The sequence below is a fragment of the Embiotoca jacksoni genome, unplaced genomic scaffold, assembly GCF_022577435.1.
Source record: "Embiotoca jacksoni isolate LCO1_2020_lvr unplaced genomic scaffold, fEmbJac1.0.p SCAF_4, whole genome shotgun sequence".
NCBI classification, from domain to species: Eukaryota; Metazoa; Chordata; class Actinopteri; family Embiotocidae; genus Embiotoca; species Embiotoca jacksoni.
In genome coordinates, this window is record NW_027185392.1 from 24,308,001 (window position 1) to 24,331,232 (window position 23,232).

At 43.6% G+C, this 23,232-nt stretch overlaps 2 protein-coding genes across 2 annotated transcripts; one reads left to right on the forward strand and one right to left on the reverse strand.

Annotated features, from left to right (window-relative positions):
• The first annotated feature begins 113 nt into the window (after positions 1-113).
• LOC138209496 (uncharacterized) lies at positions 114-510 on the forward strand. Its single transcript, XM_069168116.1, has one exon. The coding sequence runs from the start codon at positions 114-116 to the stop codon at positions 273-275; it is 162 nt and encodes a 53-aa protein (XP_069024217.1). The 3' UTR covers positions 276-510.
• Positions 511-2,170: 1,660 nt separating this feature from the next.
• Positions 2,171-22,362, reverse strand: jag1a (jagged canonical Notch ligand 1a). The gene is made up of 17 exons (XM_069167227.1): positions 22,161-22,362; positions 19,963-20,256; positions 18,770-18,827; positions 14,891-15,148; positions 14,706-14,766; positions 14,293-14,423; positions 13,061-13,180; positions 11,857-11,964; positions 11,658-11,771; positions 10,996-11,109; positions 9,755-9,871; positions 7,531-7,644; positions 7,310-7,419; positions 5,988-6,218; positions 4,685-4,813; positions 3,800-3,947; positions 2,171-3,354 (listed from the first exon to the last, which is right to left on the reverse strand). Exons 1-17 carry the CDS (start codon positions 22,218-22,220, stop codon positions 2,864-2,866), a joined length of 2,658 nt encoding a protein of 885 aa, XP_069023328.1. The 5' UTR covers positions 22,221-22,362; the 3' UTR covers positions 2,171-2,863.
• Between the last annotated feature and the right edge of the window lie 870 nt (positions 22,363-23,232).

The following is a 23,232-nucleotide window of genomic DNA, read 5'->3' on the forward strand; positions in this document are numbered from 1 at the left end:
CGGCATGAAGCTTAAACCTGAGGGTTTGTCTGGCTCCTCCGTCTCCATGGTGATCCACCTCCTTCTGTGTGTGAGTGACGTCTGTGTTGTGCGCCCCCTGCAGGCGAGCCACCATGAAGCCTCGGAGCTGGCTCAGGAGGAACTGGCTGTGGGCGGCCGGCGGCGTCTTTGTCGGCGTCCACCTGTCCACGTGGCTCCTGCAGAGAGCGATGAGGAGCAGCGTCCGCTCGGAGGTGGCGCTCAAACAGAACGCCGCCGAGGAGAGACCGGACTGACTCCCGCTCAACGTTGGGGACGAACAGGACAGGAGGACCGTGACGCCCACTGACTCTCAGATAAACAAACAGCATCACCATCCCACACATCGAGCTGTGAAATAATAACTGCAGTAAAGACGCTGCTCGGTTGGACTCTTTATTTTTCTTTCTCTTCTGTAATATTTAAGAGTTGATTCATGATGTTGAGATTTAAAGTAAACAGATCAATAAACCGATGAAAAGATTCAAAGTATTGATCAAATCTAGGTTTTATTTCTTGTGTTTGCGTCGCTGGGTTTCAGGTTAAAGTCTTATTCCGTGTTTTTCTTCTTGTCAACACGTCCCGTGGAAATATGAATTTGTTGATTCTGCTAAGAAGACTTGTTGTTTGTGCAGATATGAAAGTCAGGAAGAAAAACAAGAAACTAAACTGAACTAAAGACAAATTCTGTTTCTTCTGTGTGTTCACACCAAAACTGTGACGGACAGCTGGAACGAAAAGACTCCATATTGAATGTTCAGTATTTATGAATGAAGTGACCGACCGACTTCATTACACTTATTTTAGTAAAGGAGACGTTGCTGCCGGTCAGATACAAAGACTTTTACTTCTCAAGGTCCAAAAACACAAAATGTCATGTAGAAGAAGAAAGTAATATTTCCAGTCAAAGAGAGACAGCGGTGTTCTTGTTGAACTCTCATGCAGGTTTGATCGTTCAGATTGTTGCACCAGGATCTAAAATCTGTAGTTTTACACTTCAAAAATACAAAACAGCACAAATGTTTCATCCCTTCAGGATTTGCTTTCAGTCGCAAAAGCAAATGTTGTTTTCTTTCAAAAAAAGAAGCTCCCAGCACTCACGTCCTCCTTTCTATTTACATGTAAAGTACTTACAGCAGACATCAGTGGGAGGATCCAAATAAAGAATAAATAAAGACATGGACGGATCAAACATTTAGCTGAAGCACAAAAATGCCCAAATCCAAATAAAATTAAAAAATAAACTTCTCTTTCAACAAGTGTTGAACAAAGAAATATTTCAGAACAATTTCCATCAAAAAGTCAACAACCTCCAACTCTCATCTTATGAATAAAAAAAGATGTTTTGAGGCTCTTGACGATAAAATTATCAAATCACATATACACAAATTAATAAAAAAAATGATTTACACCTTTACAGAGACGATTCTTCATATCGGCTGACGGACTGAGAGGAACGGTGGAGTGGAAGGTGTTCATAGACAATGATAGGAGCAGCTGTTTCATAGTGAACCATCAGTGTGTGAATGTTCTCCTGATGGTGAACCATCGGTGTGTGAATGTTCTCCATTCACCCGTGTACCATCGGTGTGTGAATGTTCTCCTGATGGTGAACCATCAGTGTGTGAATGTTCTCCTGATGGTGTACCATCGGTGTGTGAATGTTCTCCTGATGGTGTACCATCGGTGTGTGAATGTTCTCCCGATGGTGAACCATCAGTGTGTGAATGTTCTCCTGATGGTGAACCATCGGTGTGTGAATGTTCTCCATTCACCCGTGTACCATCGGGGTGTGAATGTTCTCCTGATGGTGAACCATCGGTGTGTGAATGTTCTCCTGATGGTGAACCATCGGTGTGTGAATGTTCTCCTGATGGTGTACCATCAGTGTGTGAATGTTCTCCCGATGGTGAACCATCAGTGTGTGAATGTTCTCCTGATGGTGAACCATCGGTGTGTGAATGTTCTCCTGATGGTGAGCCATCAGTGTGTGAATGTTCTCCCGATGGTGAACCATCAGTGTGTGAATGTTCTCCTGATGGTGAACCATCAGTGTGTGAATGTTCTCCTGATGGTGAACCATCAGTGTGTGAATGTTCTCCCGATGGTGAACCATCAGTGTGTGAATGTTCTCCTGATGGTGAACCATCAGTGTGTGAATGTTCTCCCGATGGTGAACCATCAGTGTGTGAATGTTCTCCCGATGGTGAACCATCAGTGTGTGAATGTTCTCCTGATGGTGAACCATCGGTGTGTGAATGTTCTCCATTCACCCGTGTACCATCAGTGTGTGAATGTTCTCCTGATGGTGAACCATCAGTGTGTGAATGTTCTCCTGATGGTGAACCATCAGTGTGTGAATGTTCTCCATTCACCCGTGTACCATCGGGGTGTGAATGTTCTCCCGATGGTGAACCATCAGTGTGTGAATGTTCTCCCGATGGTGAACCATCAGTGTGTGAATGTTCTCCTGATGGTGAACCATCGGCGTGTGAATGTTCTGATGGCAGCACCTTACATGGTGATCTGTCTCATTAGTGTGTGAATGGAAAACCATGTTGAAGCGCTTTGAGACCAAAAGGTGATAAAACTATACAAGTACAGACCATTTACCATTTACACAGACAGACGGCCTGGGGGGGAACTTCCCGAGGCCCGGGGAGCTGCAACAATCAGGAAGTGTGGAGGAGACGCTGCTCCGTTGACGGATGTGCAGAAGATAAATCGTCACTTCGTGGCCGTCGACAAATCAGAAATTGCAAAAGCAGCAAAAATCCATCTTGAAGTAATAAAAAAAGAAAAGTCTGCTCGTTAAAGTTCTGCTCAGCAGGGTCTCTGGTCTCAGCTACACGATGAACTCCATCCTGTCTCCTCTGCGTGGCTGCGTCTGCGTCTGCGTCTGCCTGTTGTCCTGTTTGTCAGTCCAGTGGGGGGGGTGAGCTGCTGCGTGGCTGCTCGGTCGGTGCCGGTCCACCAGCGAGTACGGCGGCGGTGCCGGAGGGAGCCGGGCCTTCGGCAGCCTCTCGTCCAGCTCGTCGTCGCCCGCTCGGCTCCCAGAGGCGGAGTTCTTGTCGTCGTCGGGGCGGCGCTGCGGCGGGCGGTGCTGCCGGCGGCCCGCTGGGTTCTTCTCGATCGGGTTCTTGATGCGGTGGAGCTGCTCGCGGGCGGCTCCAATGCTGGCGTGGAGGGCGTTGTTGTCCTCGACCACGGCCTGCGCGCTGACCCCCGCGTGGGCGCTCTGCTTCCTCCGCCTCCTCACGCACCACAGGAACACAGAGGCCGCCGCCGCCGCCCACACCACCGTCACCATGGAAACCAGCAGCGGCATCAGGACGTCTGGTGGACAGAGAGCAGAGGACAAAGTCCAGCTTCAAAATCTACAATCTGCATGTCGGTCAGCAATAAAAAAAACATTTGAATTAATTCATGTTCAATTAATATGTCTTTCCATCCACAAATTGTATTAATATTAGCAATAAGACACATGGACAATATAATAGACGTGGTTAATAATTTGAGGAGTAACGGTGACATCATCACTGCACACATCTGATGGTTTTGTCGTTTCAGTTGCAGCTTGAATCTCGTGTTTCCTGAATGTTTCCTGATTTATTTCCAAATTTATCTCCATTGAACTTCATTCACAAACTTTTCCGGCAGCAAAGCCTAAAAACCTTTTTTTTTTTTTCAAAAGCATGAAAACAAGCACATAGCAAGTAAACATCCCCTGGAGTGTAATACTGATATATCATACGTATATTACAGAATATTGATCCCTCACCGTGGTTGTGGCTCGGTTGCGTGTGGATGCGAACCTCCGACACGGCGCTGATGATGCTGCTGTTGGAGCTCCTCTTGCCCACCAGGTCCACGATGCTGGCGCTGATTTCCTGAGTGAAAGCAACGCTTTTCCTCTGGTTGTCGGCCAACTGAAATATTTAGCAAAAAACACGCCAAAATGCGTCTATTATGGTCTGTTGGAAACATCTCAACGATGACACTGCCTCCGTCATCATTACGCAACACCACGGAGAGCTAGTCTGCAGTCGGGACGAGCGAGTGCACCATCATCTGTGTTCTGAGGGGTGGGGCTTAATCTGGAAGTGGGCGGGGACTAACCTGAAGTTGCTCCTGTAAGCCTGAGATTGATATGGGTTGATCAGAAATGGATACGTTTATTATTTATTAGAACATTAATCAGAACAGCTGCAGAACTGAACTTCAGAGCAACGTCACAAGAGACAGACAACTATTTTTTTTGTGTTTTTTTTTTAATTTTTTATAAAAGTTGCTATATTTATCGATATCGTTGAGCTATAGTGAGAAACAAATGTCATGTTGGTGTAGATCGTTAGCCTGGTGGTTTTTACTGTTTCATTAAATAAAGTGACGGCGGGAAGCCGGGTGATTTATGCCGACAGCGTGTGCGCTTGAGACGAGAGCTGCAGCCATCTGGTAAACGAGGGGGCGGGGCTTAGTGTGTTGCTGCCCGATGTGTGCACACAGCTGGTGTCTGTTAGAAGTCTTCATCAACACGGATGATGACACGTTGACTCGGATGACACTCGTCAAAAGTACGTTATCCGTACTCGTTTTCAGCCGAGCGCTCGTCTCGTCGCTTCTCCGAAGTCTCTCGGTATCCATTTTTAAAATAAACACGACTTACGATGGTGACGTGGATCTCGTTGGCGCTGCGTGACGGCTCGCAGGTCATGGAGATGGACGCGTTGTGGGACAGGTTCCTGATAACGTAGAGGCTCCTGAGCTCATGACAAACCTCCTCCACCGTCACACCCTGTCAACGCCACACAAAGTTCAGATGCGGTTTACAGTCATATAACGTGTTGACATGCTCTTGGCCAATGAAACAGATCGACTGTCATTGTCAAACCAAAAGCACGCGTTGTCTTTGCAGTCACAAAAGTTTCAAGATGGACGCCCAACATTCATATCACCAATTTAAAAAGATGTGAAATATGATCACAACCTCCTCCTCACTTATGGAGTTGAATATTGGCCAGACAGACTTTTAAACTCATATCTTGGTCCTTATAGGGACGAACCATTCATGCTATATCTGGTTTCTTTCAGGACAGTGGAGTTATCCAGATCTTTCAACATTTAATTTGATAATACTAATAGATTTTCTATATTCAAGGAAAAAAAAAAGTTATCTGATGAACTTATGTTTTTACATGTATCTCACCAGAAGACATTGTCAGTAGAGATCTCTTTTTATAGCTGTGGAGAGGAGATTGTGTAGAATCTGGTGATATCTGAACCATGTTTGTGGGACACTGTTTGACTCAGCAATTAAACAAATATGAGCTTAGTGCCTGAAAACAAATGACATGAATGACTCCGGGTGACTCGTACTCAAGGACTCGTACTCAAGGACTCGCACTCAGGGACTCGCACTCAAGGACTCGCACTCAGGGACTCGTACTCAAGGACTCGCACTCAGGGACTCGTACTCAAGGACTCGCACTCAGGGACTCGCACTCAGGGACTCGTACTCAAGGACTCGCACTCAGGGACTCGTACTCAAGGACTCGTACTCAGGGACTCGTACTGTGTAAAATGTGCCGATAACTCAGCTGTGGTGTAGGACCACAAATCACACCAATGTAACAGCTATAAAACTAAGCAAATTCTACTTTTTTGTTGTTTTCAAATTGCATGAATGTGGTGTTTGTTTTAATAAAAGAAAATAATATATAATTTTTTTTGTATTAGTCAATGACACTGAAAAAAGTAGAGAGATTTAAGCATTTGTCCAAATCATCTTGAGCCCAAGTCGCCTTTTCAGTCCTACATTTAATTTTAAAAAATCCCTGAAGGTGTTTTTTGATATTGCATTCATTAGAAAGGGACGCACAAAGGCTGTTTTCTGATTTTGATGATGCCACAGTAACCATGGTAACAATGCAATGCGAGACAATACTCAGAAGTTTTAGAGCCACCCTGACCTTGTCCATGACGTCCTTGTTGAAAGTGAAGGTGACGTTGGCGCAGCCGCTCTCTGGGTGACACCTGGCTGGGGGCGGGGCCTGGTGGGCGGGGCTAATGCACTCCCCCTGACCGGGGCAGGGCTTCACGAAGCAGTGCTCGTCCCGGACTCTGACGCAGGTCTGGCCGGCTGGACACTCGGCACCCCGAGTCTTACTGTGGAGGCTGCAAGGCTTCGGTCCGCACCGCAGCTGTTGGCGACGAAAAGTTGATCCTCTTTATTTTCTATTTAGTATCACAGTGATTTAGCTTTAATCGTTCTCCTACTGTAGGTTTAGATGGCTTTAACTTTGTTAGCTTCTTTCCCTAAACTACATTTATCTGACAGTAACAAAGTGGAGAAAAGATCCTGATATGGGTTCAATTTATTTCTTTTACCAAACCAAAACCATCCAAGTAACGTCAACTCAGCGCTCTGGACATAGAAAGCTCCTCACAACACTAGACTCCCTTTTAACCGGAAGACATCTTCCCTCCTAAGAACGTGTTCAACTTCTTGTCCAATAACGCAGATTGACAGAAGACAATGCTTCGAATATTCATGTTTCTGAAAAGGAGTTGCAAAAGCAAGGACGCTTCACACAAACCGTTAACCTGACAACATAAGACAAAATTAAAAAAAACCAAATCAGTGTTGGCAGATTAGTATCCCAACAAATGTGAAATATGGTCACAATCTTCCATTTATTAATATTAATATTGGCCAGAAAAATAATATTGTGCGTTCACAGTGAAGTTTGACTTTTGGCCACGAAGTTCTCATCAGATTTATCCTAAAACTGAAGTGAATGTTTTTGCCAAATTTAAGGGCGAGATGAAGAATTCACCGACAAATCGAATCAGTTCATCTTCGGGAAGAAGGACACATTTGAAGTTTGCAGGTGCTGCAGCTACGACTGTCGCTGGCGTGGAGGCAGAGAAATCATTCACGTTGCACACACGATGAATTGTTCTGGATCCCCTGCTGTCTTTTTAGAAAATAAATGAATCTGTTTCTGACCTTTTAATGTCACGGTTGTGCAAACCAAACAAATAAAAGTATGTTCAGCTCAGAAAGCAACAATATTGAGAATCAAACAGAGAAAAAAAAAATCTGCCATTTTTCTGAGATCGTGTCAATAATTTGCAAGAAATCTCAAAATGTTTCTTTTATTAGCAGAATCTTACTTGTAAAAAAAGTTCATTTCTAAATGTGAGAATAGAAATAAAAGATATTTGACACCATAATCATATAAACAAACATGATTTGCACAAATGAACCCAGATGAAATGTTACTTTTACCTTTGTGCAGGCAACTCTCCCGTTGTTACAGCGGCAGCTATTGCAGTCGACATCCCATCGGCTCCCGTCCAGAACCAGCGACCCGATGATCCGGCAGGGCCTCCTGGACCCTGCAGCACAGAACCACCAGCAGCACCGTCAGCACTCCACTCACAAAATGAACCCGCTTCTGCACACAAACTGTGTGAAACGAAGGAAGTGACTGTCGGGAAGACGTTCACCTTCATGGCAGCGGGCGCCGGTTCTTCCAGGAGGACAGACGCAGCGGTAACCGTTGGTTCTGTCCACGCAGGTCGACCCAAACCAGCACGGCGACGACTGGCACTCATTCATATCTGACAACACGTAGACGGGTAGGATGTGATTATTATTATCATCTTTTTAAATCGTGTTAAATAATCGGTGCCTCTTAAACAAAACAGAGAACATGGAGGCTGAGACCCAGTTGGATTCCTTTCCACCGTTCTTCCTATTAAAAGGAGTTTATTCCTCCAACCATCATTTTCCACTGAAAATTTAATTTGTGCGTCCGCTGCAATTTTGTTCCGTTTTATTTCCTTGATTTCCGTTCTTCTATCAGGTAAACGTGGTTAAACGGATTCTTTTTTTTGTCCGTTGTGTGTTTATCCTACTTTGAGCTGCAGACCGAGTTAATACAGCTGCTGAGTTTGAGTCATTAACAACATGAATCCTGTTCATTGTGGAACTGTTTCACATACCGTGTCGGGAAAAGATTCCTCCAGCTCCGCTGTCACAAGGACAGATACAGGAGATCATTCCTGATACAGGAGGTCATTCCAGATACAGGAGATCATTCCTGATACAGGAGATCATTCCTGATACAGGAGATCCTTCCTGATACAGGAGATCCTTCCAGATACAGGAGATCATTCCTGATACAGGAGATCGTTCCAGATACAGGAGATCGTTCCAGATACAGGAGATCGTTCCAGATACAGGAGATCATTCCAGATACAGGAGATCATTCCAGATACAGGAGATCATTCCTGATACAGGAGATCGTTCCAGATACAGGAGATCATTCCTGATACAGGAGGTCATTCCAGATACAGGAGGTCATTCCAGATACAGGAGATCATTCCTGATACAGGAGATCACTCCTGATACAGGAGATCCTTCCTGATACAGGAGATCATTCCAGATACAGGAGATCATTCCAGATACAGGAGATCATTCCTGATACAGGAGATCATTCCAGATACAGGAGATCGTTCCAGATACAGGAGATCGTTCCCGATACAGGAGATCGTTCCCGATACAGGAGATCATTCCCATACAGGAGATCATTCCAGATACAGGAGATCATTCCAGATACAGGAGATCATTCCCGATACAGGAGATCATTCCCGATACAGGAGATCGTTCCCGATACAGGAGATCATTCCAGATACAGGAGATCATTCCTGATACAGGAGATCATTCCAGATACAGGAGATCATTCCTGATCCAGGAGATCATTCCAGATACAGGAGATCGTTCCAGATACAGGAGATCATTCCAGATACAGGAGATCGTTCCCGATACAGGAGATCATTCCCATACAGGAGATCATTCCAGATACAGGAGATCATTCCTGATACAGGAGATCATTCCTGATACAGGAGATCATTCCAGATACAGGAGATCATTCCTGATCCAGGAGATCATTCCCGATACAGGAGATCATTCCTGATCCAGGAGATCATTCCAGATACAGGAGATCATTCCTGCCGACCGCAATAAGACTGTACAATAACTCACCTCTGGTAAAATCCATCACATAACAATAACACTGTTGTCTGTGTTTCTTGGTTGTTTGTATATAATATATATAGATATATACTGTACTGTATATACTGTATACACTGTGCATTTTATATTTTATATTTATATTTGATAGTTTTTACTGCTATTTTACTATTTTATTGCTTTCTATTATTCTATTATTATTATCTTATTGCTTCTGTATGCTGCTGTAGCGAAAAAATGTCCCCTCGGGGATTAATAAAGTAACTACCTAACCTAACCTAACCTAACCTAACCTTTAGCAGAAGGAGGAAGTGTTTGGAGGCAGACGGTGATGTAGTGGATGTTTTTTACAAACGGCAGTTTGTACATGGGTGTTTTATTTTGAAAATGTTCCCGGAATTTTATTTTGTTTTCTCGACACACTTCCTCTGTTGAGATTGCTGCGTCACTCGTGGGAATTTGCTAAATAGTTGGGTTTCTCCATAATGTTGTAAGAACTTTACTATATTATGTTATACATATAACTTTATATGGCTTGATACTGATATATCTATGATAGGCCAGTTTAATCTTTATTTCCTTCCTCCCAATCAAATCTGCCGGCCCATATACGGGTCCGGCTCTAGTAAACCAGTCAAATCCTGCCAAATAAACTGGTTAATGTTCAGTAAGAAGTACTGTTGTGCAATGACTCACTGTGGCGGCAGGTGGCGCCCTTCCAGCCTTCCTTACAGACGCAGCTGAAGGAGTTTTTGTCCGCCACACAGGTTCCTCCGTTCTCGCAGGGACTTGGCAGACAGCTGCTGTTCTTCGCTGGAGAGAACAAATACAACCGTTAAGCCATTTGACTTCCATGGAAACACGTCCATCGTACAGCCGGCGGTCCCAACGACGCTCCCAGCCGGCTGCACACACACACTTAAAGGCGTCTCCTCCGACGGAGCTGCTTCCTCCATTGGTACAGGCCGCGTCATCACACTGACTCTTTACTGGTGGTAAAAAACTAAATCCTTCAATCGGCTGAAACCACAGGCAAGCAACTCAAAGTAAATCCAACATCTGGAACGCCTCAAACACCAAGTAGGCATTGTTATTACATGCACATTATACAGTACAACCCAAGGATATATTTGTAGGAATTTGTAGTTGTTTTGTTGACATTTCAGTCCCTTTGTCTGCAGCGACAGATAGAGAACATTTAACATTAACATTTAACCCCTTTCATGCTCAATAGAAGGAATGAATGCTACTAATTCACTATTTCCACCACAGATGTGTGAATGAACTGAATCTGAAGAGACAATTATGTGAAGTAACGCTGCAGGAGGATCACAAAGATGAAGCATTCAGAGATGAAGTGGAAAATAGAGAATATATCAGTGGTAAAAACATGCGTTAGTACTGGCAGAAGGTGGCGGTAATGCACTACAAACTGTAGAAACAATTTAAAGATTACTACAACTGTCCAAATGTTTTGTTTGGAACGATGAAAAAAACAAGAAATAAACAGCGAAGAATATAATAATACTAACACAGCCATCAGGGAGTCTTCAAATAATATTCAAATATTTCCAGTGAATATCGAGCAGTATTTTTGTATTAAATGGCCAGAGCTCTGTACAAGTACCAACTGTGTGACTGCCAGCCAATCACACGCGAGGAACATTTTGTAAAGAGATGAAAGTGACAATAACATATATTATACAACAAGTAGATTGATTCATTTGAATGGTCATAAATTTATAAAGTTGAACTGCACTGAGTTATCCTGAGACATGTTCCTAATATTTTGCCCTTCCCATTTAAAATGAACCGGGTTTACTTCTATTTATTAGATTGTTTTCAAAACTCACTTTTCATTTTCTTTTTCCCAAACTAAGATGAAAAGAAAATAATTGTATCTCATCTCATGTCCCATTGATCAGTGTTTTACTCACTTCTGTCACAGTTCTGGCCTGTCCAGCCAGGAAGGCACTCGCAGAAGTATCCTCCAATCAGATTTCGGCAGGAGCTGGCGTTGATGCAGGGGGAGTCGCCACACTCGTTAGCATCTGGGAGGAAACGGTGAATGAGGGTGAACACCTGATATCACGCGAGCGCTGCGGCGTGACGTGTGCCATCTTTAAACGAAGTCACCAGCACTGTTGCGTTCAAAAGACGGTGGCGTTGTCCATTCTGGGATGGCAGCAGGGCCCCCTGGTGGCCCGGGGCCCGTTTCACTTGAAACTAATGAAACATGCGTAAAGCTGCCGCTGCACACATCCACATCCACCGTGGACCACACTCACCGCTGTGCATAGTACAGGTGTGCAGTTTGTGTGTCTGAAACTTTATATTTCAGGGGACGAGAAGAATGAATCTGTTTTTCTGCTTTCTTTGACAAAGTCGACCGAGAATAACTTTTTAGAAACTCTTCTCCGCTCCAGGAAGCAGCTCGCACCGCCCACTTTTCAGGAATTAGCGATAGTGAGCGTTCCGGCGCTGCGTAGCAATTCCTCATTTCTGTGTTTGGAAACATCTTAACTTATCTGTATGCTGAAATAAATCAATCATAACTTGTATAAACACAAAGAAAGTACTGAATTTAAAGAGCGCTGACCAATGAGGCAGGTCTTCCCGGTCCACTGAGGAGGGCAGGTGCATTTGAAAGCGTTAATCAGGTCGTGACAGGTTCCTCCATGACTGCAGGGGTTCACCAGACACTCGTCCACATCTGAGACACAAAAACAAAGTCCGTGTTTGTTCAGTGGAGGTTCAGAACAGATTAAATGAAAGTTAAAGGTTTGAGGAGGTCTTACTGATGGAGCAGGAGGGTCCGGTCCACCCGGGAGCACAGCGGCACTCAAAGCCCTGATCGGTCTCTGCGCAGCTTCCTCCGTTCAGACAGAGGCCGGACCGACAGGCTGCTGTGGAGAGCCGGGCACACGGTTCAGGATCTCCACCACACAATCACAGTTCTTCTACCAACCAAACCCTCCAGTCTTGCGCTTTTCTCTCAGTTTGCACAGTCAGTCAGAATTATTTTGCAACATGAAAAGCGAAGCTGCGTTCGCTGTGAGCCGTTTCTCTCGACACCGGAAACGACAATCAGCTGATCACTCGTAAACGGAGGAAACGTCGTCGTGTTGTTGAGGAATTTTGTGTGACATTATAATTAAGTGTCTTATTTTTGTGAGGAGGAGATTTATCCACGATGGAGTCGCTCCTGATCTCAGCGGTGTGAGGATGATGGTGTCGAGGATTCATCCTCTGGGGAGCAGGAACGGAACCAGAACACTTCACGACCATCGAACCGGACTACCTGATGGTTTCTGGTGCCGTTTCAGTCCGCTGTATTCACATGATTTAATCTTGTACGACGTATTTGAGCAGCCTCTCTGAGACCTCTCTGTGGCCAGATTTATCCTCTGGGGATAATGATGATGATTGGACCCAGAGATCTGGACAGTAACAGACATTTCACTCTGTCTTAGCAGCACAATCAGCTTTTTATTCAGATTTATTGAAGCCTTCGTGTTGGTCGTGATGACCTGAGAAGTGCTGTGAGCACAGTTCAGACCAGAGCAACAGAATCTGCATCATATTTAGTTGGTCTTGTGTTTTGTCTTTTAACATCTTGAGATCAGGTTGGAAATAAGTTGTTTTCATTTCAATATAGAACAAATCGGGTCAGAATTAAACAGAATCATAATCCAGCCTGAAATAACTCAGTTATTATTTTACAGCACCAAAGTCAGTCTGTAACTTGGTCTGTAAAATGGTTTTGATTGTGACTTTAAAAGACCTCCTTTCATCATTAAACACCCGTCTTTACTTTAATCAAGCAGCCACACAGTCGTTTCCAGAGCTCACAGATCCTCCTTCTGGTTTATCAAGAAAATCAATAAAAAAAACAACAACTTTGTATTTCTCTCTTCTTTTCTTTTAGGTGGTTTTTTTTGTCTGTGAATAAAACAGCTAGAAAAAGAAAAACCAAAGCAGAGTTGTTGGTGTCCATCTCACCTTTCTGACAGGTGACTCCGGAGAAGCCTTCAGGACAGGAGCAGTGATATTTGTCCGGTCCCGTGTTGCTGCAGGTTCCTCCGTTCAAACACGGCTGCCATGTCCTGCATGTGTTCAGGTCTGCAAGATGAAGACAAGCTGAATGGTATCAATATCTTATTTACATGTAGAGCAAACCAGCAATTTTATTTGTACAGCACATTTCATTCACAGGGCAGATTCAGTGTGCTTCACATAGATGAAGGCAAGAGAAGGAATATAAAAGATGCAATAAATATAATTTAAAAAAATCTGAGCTAGGTCAATAAGATAGTAATTAAATACAGAGTTCCCATCCCTCTTTTGCATACAATAGAACAAAAACAGTAAAAATATATTTTGGAGACCTGCTTAAAGTTGTAAAATATACAAAGAGCTCAATCAAGGGGACATGCTAAGAAAAATGTTTTAATTAAGCAATATACATGAGATGATGTTTTAAAGCATCAGCCTCGAGTGTAATATTGTGATTATACAACACGTTACCATCTTGTTACAATAGAACTATAACAAGTAGAAACTACATTAGATTACATATTAGACGGAAGTCAATTCTAATTCTATATTCCATTAAGGAGGTGGAGGGATATTTGTAGTGATGAGCAGGATGTGATGTCATGATGATTTGTTTCAAATGTTCTGTCGACCAATCAGATCTCTGGGGGCGGAGCTACGTGTTCTTTTGTAGTGATTTAAAAACTGAAAAATCTGAAGCTCATCTACGATCAACTGCATTTTGTTCCAGTTACAAAAAAAAGCAGACGAAAAGCTGCTGCGCCATGTTGAGTTGAGACTCTGGTTGCACTAACGACCTGAGTCCAAGAGTCCGAGACCACTGACCGGTTCATATCCCTTTAACATTAAACACAGACAGAATGTGGACCTAAACTATTCAGGGGTTTATAGACGAGGAGCAGCACTTTAAAATCTACTCTGTAGTTAACTGAAGATTTAAGGACTGGAGTGAAATGATCAGCAGCATGTTGAAGGAGCTGCAGATGTTTAAAGGTCTTTATAGTCTATGTAAGAGCAGAAAACCAACACATGGACGAGCTTCTTTTGGTCCTTTTAGGAAACAAAACCTTTGATTCTGTCACGAATTGATGTGGTTAGTTGTGTCTTAAATTGTTGTGTTATTGTATATTGTAGGAGACTGTGTGTACTGTGTGTACTGTGTGTACTGTGTGTGTTACCTTTATCACACAGCTGTCCTCCATAGTTGGTGTCACAGAGACATTGCCACGGCTCCACGCAGCCGCCGTGGACGCAGCCGGGATGAGGGATGCACTGATCACAGTACTCCCCCCGCCAGCCATACAGACACCTGACGGACACACACAGCTGATCAGTACTCGTGTACTTTGGCATCGATGACAATCTTTATATTCGGATAACTGGAATCAGAAAATACTTTTTTCTGCACATTAAATAATTAATTAATAAACTGATGGTTGTAAAATGGTTTCACTGTGTGTACATTTACACACGCAGAACAACTGTCGTGAATAATGTTGTAAAATGTATGTGCGCGTGTGTGTGTGTGTGTGTGCGTGCGTGCGTGTGTGCGTGTGCGTGTGTGTGTGTGTGTGTGTGTGTGCGTCCTCACTTGCACTCTCCAGGGACTTTACAGGATCCGTGTTCGGTGCTGCAGCCCAGTCTGCAGATTGCTAAACAGAGACAGAAACCTGAATTGAAGCACGTGTATTGATTTTGCATTGTGTATAAAATATGTATTAATTGATTGGACCACCGGTTTCAGCTGTTTGATCAAAAGGAGAGCGTGTGACCCACCGGTGTTGCAGTCCGGACCGGACCAGCCGTCCAGGCACGTCTTGTTGCCGTTGTGGTCGCATTCAAAGTGGCCGAAGAAGTCGTCTCGCGGCCGGCAGAACTTGTTGCAGCCGAAGCCGTAGTAGTGCTCGTCGCAGCCGAGGCGGAGCTGGAAGCGGAAGTGAGCCACGGGCCCGTCGTGCTTCAGGCTCTGCCACCGCCGGCCGGGGTTGATCATCCCGGAGTGGACCGCTCTCTCGATCACCGCCCCGCCGACGCCTGTGAACGCATCGGTTCAGATCAGACAAACTTCACAATAAAAACCTTCCACGGAGGAATGTAAACAAGGACACCTCAGGGAGAGCTTTTATTGTGAAAGAATCACTTTGTTTTTTTTGCACAACTGTGGGTGTAAAAAGAAGAAACATGTTTACTACTTAAATCTGATGTATAGTTGACAATGTGTAATTACATTAATCTCTTAAACAACAGTACAATTAAACACTGCAGAAAGGAAAGTTAATTTAAAACAGGTTCATATTTAATTCTTGACTGAAGAACCGTTTGTGCCTTCTTAAACCAACGTCTCGTGTCTTTGTTAGCTGTTAGTTTAACTGCATGTTGGCGTCATAACATTTTCATAAACATGTCATTTTTAGCCCGTTAACGGTGCTAATTTTGTAACGTTTTGAATCTCAGGAAACACTTTTAACACTATTAACAGAAGTACTTTATTCTATTGTTTTTATTATCAAGGATATGCAGATTACTTTCTTGAATAATCATTTGAATAAAGAAAAAAAACAATGACACTATCTATTATCGTAGAGGACAAAGAAATCTGACTTTTGACCAGCTGGAACAAGTAAATCAATGAGTTTTGATTTGATGGAACAGATGAGTATTTCTGTCCTGAACCTGAGCCCTGAGCTGTCAGTCTGTCCAGCAGATAACGAGCTGTCAGTCTGTCCAGCAGATAACGAGCTGTCAGTCTGTCCAGCAGATAACGAGCTGTCAGTCTGTCCAGCAGATAACGAGCCGCCGGCTGCAGCTGCAGAGGACGACCGGCTGCTGTGATATTCCACCGAGTTAGAAATGCTGAGCGGCTCTGTGGTATTTCACCAGCGGCTCTGTGGTATTTCACCAGCGGGGTGGAAAGTGTGGTTGTGCTGAGGTGAGAGCTGCAATGATTTAAAGAAGAGAAAAAGAAACTCCAGAAAAATCTGCTTGCCGCTAACACCGTCGGCCTGGAAGCAAACTGTGACACTTCGCGTCATGATGGAGAAGAAAAAAGGTGCTGAAAATGGCACGAAGGTATCAGTTGAAAAATAGTTAAGCTATAAACAAAAAGGCTGGATTTATTCCGTTCAGGATATTTTGAGCAAATATTCAAACCTGGCACTTCACCGATGAATCCCTCCCTCCCGACCTGCCACACAACTGGAATTAAATCCAAAGTAAAAGCTGTCTGTGGCGTTTATACTGTCGAACCGCAAGTGAGCAAACAACCGATCTGGAGTCGGAGTTTAATTCTCAGTCGAGCCGTCCTTTGTTATTCCAAATACAAACACTGATTCATGTGGGAAAAGATTATCAGAAATATTCTAACTGCAGCGGATTGTTCCTCGACTGTTTGAGCGCCCTCTGCTGGTTCAGCATCAGTAAACAAAGCTCATCAATAATGTCACAGGACAACAGGTAGGAACCACAGGCTGTTTGGAAAAGAGTTCGTAGCTTCAGGTCTGTAAAATGGTTCTGATCCAGAAGTGTCTTCAGCTGCAATACCAGCGAGTGCCACTAGAGGTCGGCTCCAAAAAGCCTCCGGCTCCATAGACTCCCATTCAACTTCTCTCATCAAATCCAAAGTGAATAAAATGTGTCCATCAGTTATCTCCGTGTTGTTAACTAGAGAAAGTTGAAAACGTTAACGCTGTGTTTGTTGCCGTCACCGGCCGTCCAATCACAATGAAGGAGGGGCGGGGCAAACGCGGTTAACCACCGAAACTGGTCTCTGATTGGTCTGCCCTTCAGACTGTGTTCACCGAGAAGAAAACTGAAGCTGTGAGCAACCGCCGGAGCAGCCGGGCTACAACTCCTGAGAACTATCTGGATAAATGTAAACCAAGACCAAAACAAGGAGGCTAAAAGAGGCTTAAAACTCCACAGTCTTTGCTGCTATGTCACTGTGAGGGATTTCATTCACACTATTGGTAATTTGCTCTGCTGTTAAAATAAAACTCCAGATTGGCGAAGCTTTACTTGGTGTTACTTGGTACATAATCACGATAGCTAAATAATCCCGGTGCGTCATTGCAGCAGTCGGAGCTGCAACAGGAGCTGAAGCTCAGCAACAGGTTCCTGCAGAGGTTCAGTCAGACCGCCTGCTGCCGGCGTTTAGTTTGTTGATGCCAAACAGAGAGGCTCAACGTTTGCTTTGTCCTCATTTGGCTCAACCATCTTCCTCCTCCTCCTTCTCCTCTATCTCCTCCTCTTCCTCCATCTCCTCCTCCTCCTCCTCCTCACTGCCTGTACTGAAGCCCACCTGCGCTGAGGTCAGCAGACTTGACACCGGCCCTATAATGGTTCCCTGTGGGATGCCAAATACAGCACAGAGCCAACAGTCCTGCTCCGACGGCCTCACTGACTACCGGCTGATAAACACAAGAAAAAAAAAATACGCTGTGAAAACAGTTTTCTGAATGGGACTCACTCGTGGCGTGTAAACACCTCCACAAGTTGGTGTAAAAGGATTTATTCAATGTTATAAAAAACATTCGAAGGGTGAAATAAAAAAGGAATATCATACTGTTGCTTTGAAATATTTAAACAAACGCAATAGTCATAGTTGGTAATAGTAATTTAACGTGTTAATTGTTACATACTGAATAGTGATTTTATCACATTTTGTATTTTTTTTCTTTTTCCAAGATGATTTTTTTCCTGTTATTGAGTGAGAGGAGAGACAGCGAACCGAGTTGAGGACATTACAGATTTGATCTGAGTAAACTGCAAACGATTTGTCAAATTTGTGTTTTATGTGCTCGCGCAAAATTTAGCCACCAAAGATGTCACATAAAACACTCAAAACTAAAGCAAAAAAATAAACTCTGTATGTTTTCACTTTGTTTTTTCATTTCAATCCAGAAACTATTTGTTTTGTCATGAATGCAATATTTTGTCTGTAACATGAAAAAAAAAAACTAGAATATCTCGATCAACCACTGAAGGTCCACTTTACATTTAATATATATATATATTCCTGAAAAGAAGCTAAAAATTCTAAAACATGGAACTTTGTCATTTTATCCTTTTGGACGTTTGTGAAATTTAGTCGTGATCAGCCAGTTATTATTGAGTTATGACTACGAACGTGTTTTTAACGAGGTCACAATGAATTTTGACCTTTGACACCAAATTATAATCAGCTCTTGGGTCTGAGTGAACGTTTGTGGCACATTTAAAGACATTTTTCTCTGTCACAGTGACCTTTACCTTTGACCTCTAACTAGTTATGAGAGGTCAAAGGTTAAAGTCACTGTCACTTAGTTAATAACTCATTTAATTAGTTCATCCTGAAGTATGAGTGACTGTTTTTGCCAAATTTGAAGAAATTAAGATAATCAGAGACAACTTCAATTCAGTTACCTTAAATTTTGACCTTTGACCCCCAAAATCTAAGCGGTTCATGTTGAACCTAGTGAAGGTCTGTGCCGACGTACAAACAACCAAAGAACATAATGCCTCTGCGTCGGCCAATAAAATGGATCCATCTTAACTGATTAATGACGTCCGTATCGAATCCCTTTTTGTTGGCCTGTCAGGTCAAAGGTCGTTGCTAGTTTCAGTAGCGGGAAACTAAAGAGAGCAGAAAAGATGAGTGATGATGACGGTGGTACTCACTGCCGGAGGAGGAGTCGTTGCTGAAGTCCAAGGCTTCCACGATCAACGTGTACGACCTCTGCACACACAAACACAAACACAAACACAAACTCATTATGACAATGGAAGTGACGATATGAATTTTTCTTGGTAAAAATACCAAAAAATATTTTGGTGCCACCTTCAAAAACATGAGGATTCTTTGCTTTTAAGGTTTTTACAAAGTAGATGGTTGGTTGGAGGAACACCTGCACACCTGTCGGAGAGGCGGCACGTCTCTGCAGCATCTGACACCACAACGAAAAAAACCTCACCTGTCACCTGAAACACAGACCGTTTATAAAAGAGTTCGTAGCTTCAGGTCTGTAAAATGGTTCCGATCCAGAAGTGTCTTCAGCTGCAATACCAGCGAGTGCCACTAGAGGTCGGCTCCAAAAAGCCTCCGGCTCCATAGACTCCCATTCAACTTCTCAAGATTCAAAAAGACCTGTTTTTGGGGGCGTGTCTGTTTGATTGACAGGCCTGTGGTGCAGTCAGGTTACAGCTATCGGTGGGCGGGACGTAGTATCGTCAGGTTTCCAATCAGATCAGTCAGATCCACCGCTGGCTCCTCCCCCAGATCGTCCAAATATGGTCACTTCCTGCTCCAAACTGCTCTGAACTAGCAAGATGGTGACGGACAGAATCTGAACTGGAGGATTCATAATGTTCACAAACCAACAGGTGAAGTCACTTCAGCTTCATTTTTCACACCTGGAAGCTCTGAACACTTTTAAATACAGTCTGTGGTTGACATGTACCTGGTGATCGTCATTCATTATCTTGTTTATATGCTTTACTCAAAGGTTTGGAAACTGACCTGGATGTGATGGTTGGTTGTTTTTTTTAAACAGATAAAATAAAGCCTTCTCCTCTCTTAAAAAAAATAAAATTTAAAGGAATAAAAAATCAGCAGTTCAGGTCATGTGTCAGCAGCCATGTCCACTGTTAAACTGAAAATCCTTCTCTTTACATACGAAGCCCTCAAAATTAAAATCAAGATATGACTTCCGCTTGCTGATCAGTTTCCATCCACGTCTTTACTCCAACATTTTAATATCTGGCAACAGAAGCATCAAAAACTTTCACACAACCAAAATGACAAAAAATAAAAAATAATAATAATAATCAAACGCCAAGGAAGCATCAGCAAATTGAAAAGCTTTCGGACTCACCGGCCACGCGAAGCTGAACGGCAGCACGAGCCTGGCTCTGCCGTCGTGTGTGGAGAAGGTGTTCCCGCCGAGGACAGGTGTGACCGCGGCGCCGAAGCTGCAGGGCCCGGCCGGGGACACCTTCAGCTGGTACTCCTTCAGACACACCCGGAAGTACGTGTCGCATTCGTCCTCCAAACACAACCCGTCCGCTGCGTCCCGGCGCGCGTCGCAGCACGCGCCGGTTTGTAACTTCCCGTTCACGTTCTGCATCGACAAAATCTGCAGCTCAAAGTGTCCTGAAGCCGAAGACACCTGCAAAGAGGGCGGACAGGTGAGTTAGTGGGGAAAAGAAAGAAAGAACACGATTCTACAAACAGGACTTTGTCCTCGAGGAGCGTCCGCGTAAAAGAAAACAAACAAGTTCAGTCCAATTATCTGTCCGGTGGATCAGGCCCACAGGACCTTCTCTACTGCTGCTGTTCCAACCTACAGGTGAATCAGGCCCACAGGACCTTCTCTACTGCTGCTGTTCCAACCTACAGGTGGATCAGGCCCACAGGACCTTCTCTACTGCTGCTGTTCCAACCTACAGGTGAATCAGGCCCTCAGGACCTTCTCTACTGCTGCTGTTCCAACCTACAGGTGAATCAGGCCCTCAGGACCTTCTCTACTGCTGCTGTTCCAACCTACAGGTGGATCAGGCCCACAGGACCTGGATCAGGACCCTCAGGACCTTCTCTACTGCTGCTGTTCCAACCTACAGGTGAACCAGGCCCACAGGACCTTCTCTACTGCTGCTGTTCCAACCTACAGGTGGATCAGGACCCTCAGGACCTTCTCTACTGCTGCTGTTCCAACCTACAGGTGGATCAGGACCCTCAGGACCGGCTCTAACTGGCCTCTGCTTCCTGGTAACTCAGCCATCTGGTTAATCATATTCAGGCACATGTGTGGCCCCGTGAAGAGCTTTATGTTCCAAACGGGTCGAACTTCATGACACATGTTCATCTCAAAACATTACAAATCTAAAGTTTTTCCATGTCTGATCTCGTGATGACAGGACTGTGATCCCCTTCTCCCCCAAAAGATTCAAAACACATTACAGAAGGAGTCATCAGAGATGTCCTGACGTTTAATCCTTCAGTCCTAAGAACATCCTATGAAGTATGTTAAAAAAAAAAAAACACTAACAAAGGATTTGAGCGAAATATTCCAACGTTTAAGAACATAAATACTCTTTTTTATAGATATCGAAAAAGATGCCCAGACACGACGCTTCCATTGTGGTGAGAGCGCCCCCTGCCGGAGTCTACAGGCATGACTGACCTCTACAGGCTTAACAATTTGGTCGTGGATTCATTTCTCTACCTGGTTAGTATCCTCAACATTTTAAAAGTGTTTAACCCTGTTGACCTTCTTTTTTTTTTTTAAATGAATTTTAACCTCTTTTACAGAACACTGTATTCCTATTAGACTTTTTTCTTTTGTAGTTGTAAACTATCAATATGTGGATTCCTCTCCATCCTCCTGGCTGTTTTTAATAACTATGTATATTCATCTCTTGCACTTACATGCATATTTAACAACCTCCTGATCAAATTAATCTGTCACACAGGCTGACTAGCTCACATTTTCACATAAAGCACAAGACGTCCCTGACAAAACATCAACATTTCTACACATACTGTTGACAGATCTAGTATATTCAAATTAAACATTTTACAGATTGCCCCTTTAAAGTTTTGGTTAAGAGTTAAAACTACTTTATCAGTAAAATAGAATCAAATGCAGGTGGTTTTCACCTCTTAAAGTCATAACTGAACTCACCTTCATGTCATTTTTCAAAATGATATATCAAAGGCGAAATATTAACTTCATAAAAATAAAGATATTTAGTTTTGTGTTCCATCAGCTCTCACAGCACTTCATGAAAACGGGTGATTTTTCCGTTGAAGGTTGGTGATGACCAGATTTCAGGAGGCACGTTTCACACTGATCGTGATCACAGAGGATTTCTAAATTACAGTTTCAGTTCATTATTTGGCAGCTTTTTCTCAGTTTGTGGACAATAAAAAGAGCTGCTGATTTATGGAGATGTTACTTTTGCAAAAATCAACATAATTTCACTCAGAACAGACAGAAAGGTTTTTGGAAACGTCTCGTGCACAATGAAGTAAGCAGACTAACAGTAACGGAGCCCGGTGAGGGGGGTGTACCTGGATGCTGGCAGAGAGCAGCAGCAGCTGCAGGAGGACGGAGCCCCGGTTGAAAGGCATGCCGGCGGCGGGCTGCTGCCAGGCGGCTCTCGGAGCTCAGTGATAGTCGGTGCGACCCTCCGCTCCGGGTTTAGACCTGTCCGGGTGGGACATGCACGTGCGGAGACTGAGATGCAGCTGTTTTTTCTTTAATCCCAAACGAAACCTACACGAAGTCCCACCAACATGGAGACGTCCTGCCTCCTTCTGCACCGGGAACCTTTTGTCTGCTATTGTGCTGCCGCTCCTGCATGACCCGTCCCGGTCTCGGTAACCTGTTTAGGTGACTGCAGCTGCGGCTCGGACAGCTCTCTGATAGGTGCAGAATGAGGCTGTCTAACCACCGCGAGGGGGCGGGGCTTACCGCGAAACCACACCCATATCTTAATGATAATGAGCAACGGTTTGTTTACAGTTATTTAGTCAGTTCACATTCAGGTGAAGTGCTTTCACACATGGAGGCCAAAAACCTCCAAAACCGACATGAGAAGACTTTAACGTCCCGATGATAATTTTACCATTTCGAGAAGAAGTTACAGTTCTTTTGAAGTTTAATGTTTAACAAAAAATAAAATAGTGAGTAAAATTTAAAAAACATTTAAATAAACACTAGTATACAAAATACAACTGTAAAAATAACACAAAATGTATTGCTTTCTTTTGTCTGTTATATTAAATATACTTTTTATAAAATTGTTTATTTTGGTTCAGTTTTTTTGTTTCTGTGAAAAAAATATGTTGAAGTCCAATTAAATCTAATAACACTTATTTAAAAAAAATATGTAGATGTCCTTGAAATTTAGAAACTATTCCTACTTTCAAAGTAAAATCCATCTGTGGTGTAACAAAGACGTCCACAGATTCCTAGAGTTTCTGTCAAAGACACCGTCCAGTGATGTCACATCACCACCACCACCTTCATCATTACCGGAGGGGTCATCATCATCATCATCATTATCTAGGTTTGCAATGTTGGCACAGCTTTACCTGTCACTTCTATACATAGTCACACATTTCCTTTTTTATTCTAATC

Coding starts and splice junctions, on each gene's coding strand:
- jag1a (XM_069167227.1), bottom strand. CDS start 22,220: ATGCCTTTCAACCGGGGCTCCGTCCTCCTGCAGCTGCTGCTGCTCTCT. Junction 15,149..18,769: donor CAACGACTCCTCCTCCGGCA/GTGAGTACCACC, acceptor ATGCGTTCACAG/GCGTCGGCGGGGCGGTGATC. Junction 11,965..13,060: donor CGGAGTCACCTGTCAGAAAG/GTGAGATGGACA, acceptor GGCTCTCCACAG/CAGCCTGTCGGTCCGGCCTC.
- LOC138209496 (XM_069168116.1), top strand. CDS start 114: ATGAAGCCTCGGAGCTGGCTCAGGAGGAACTGGCTGTGGGCGGCCGGC.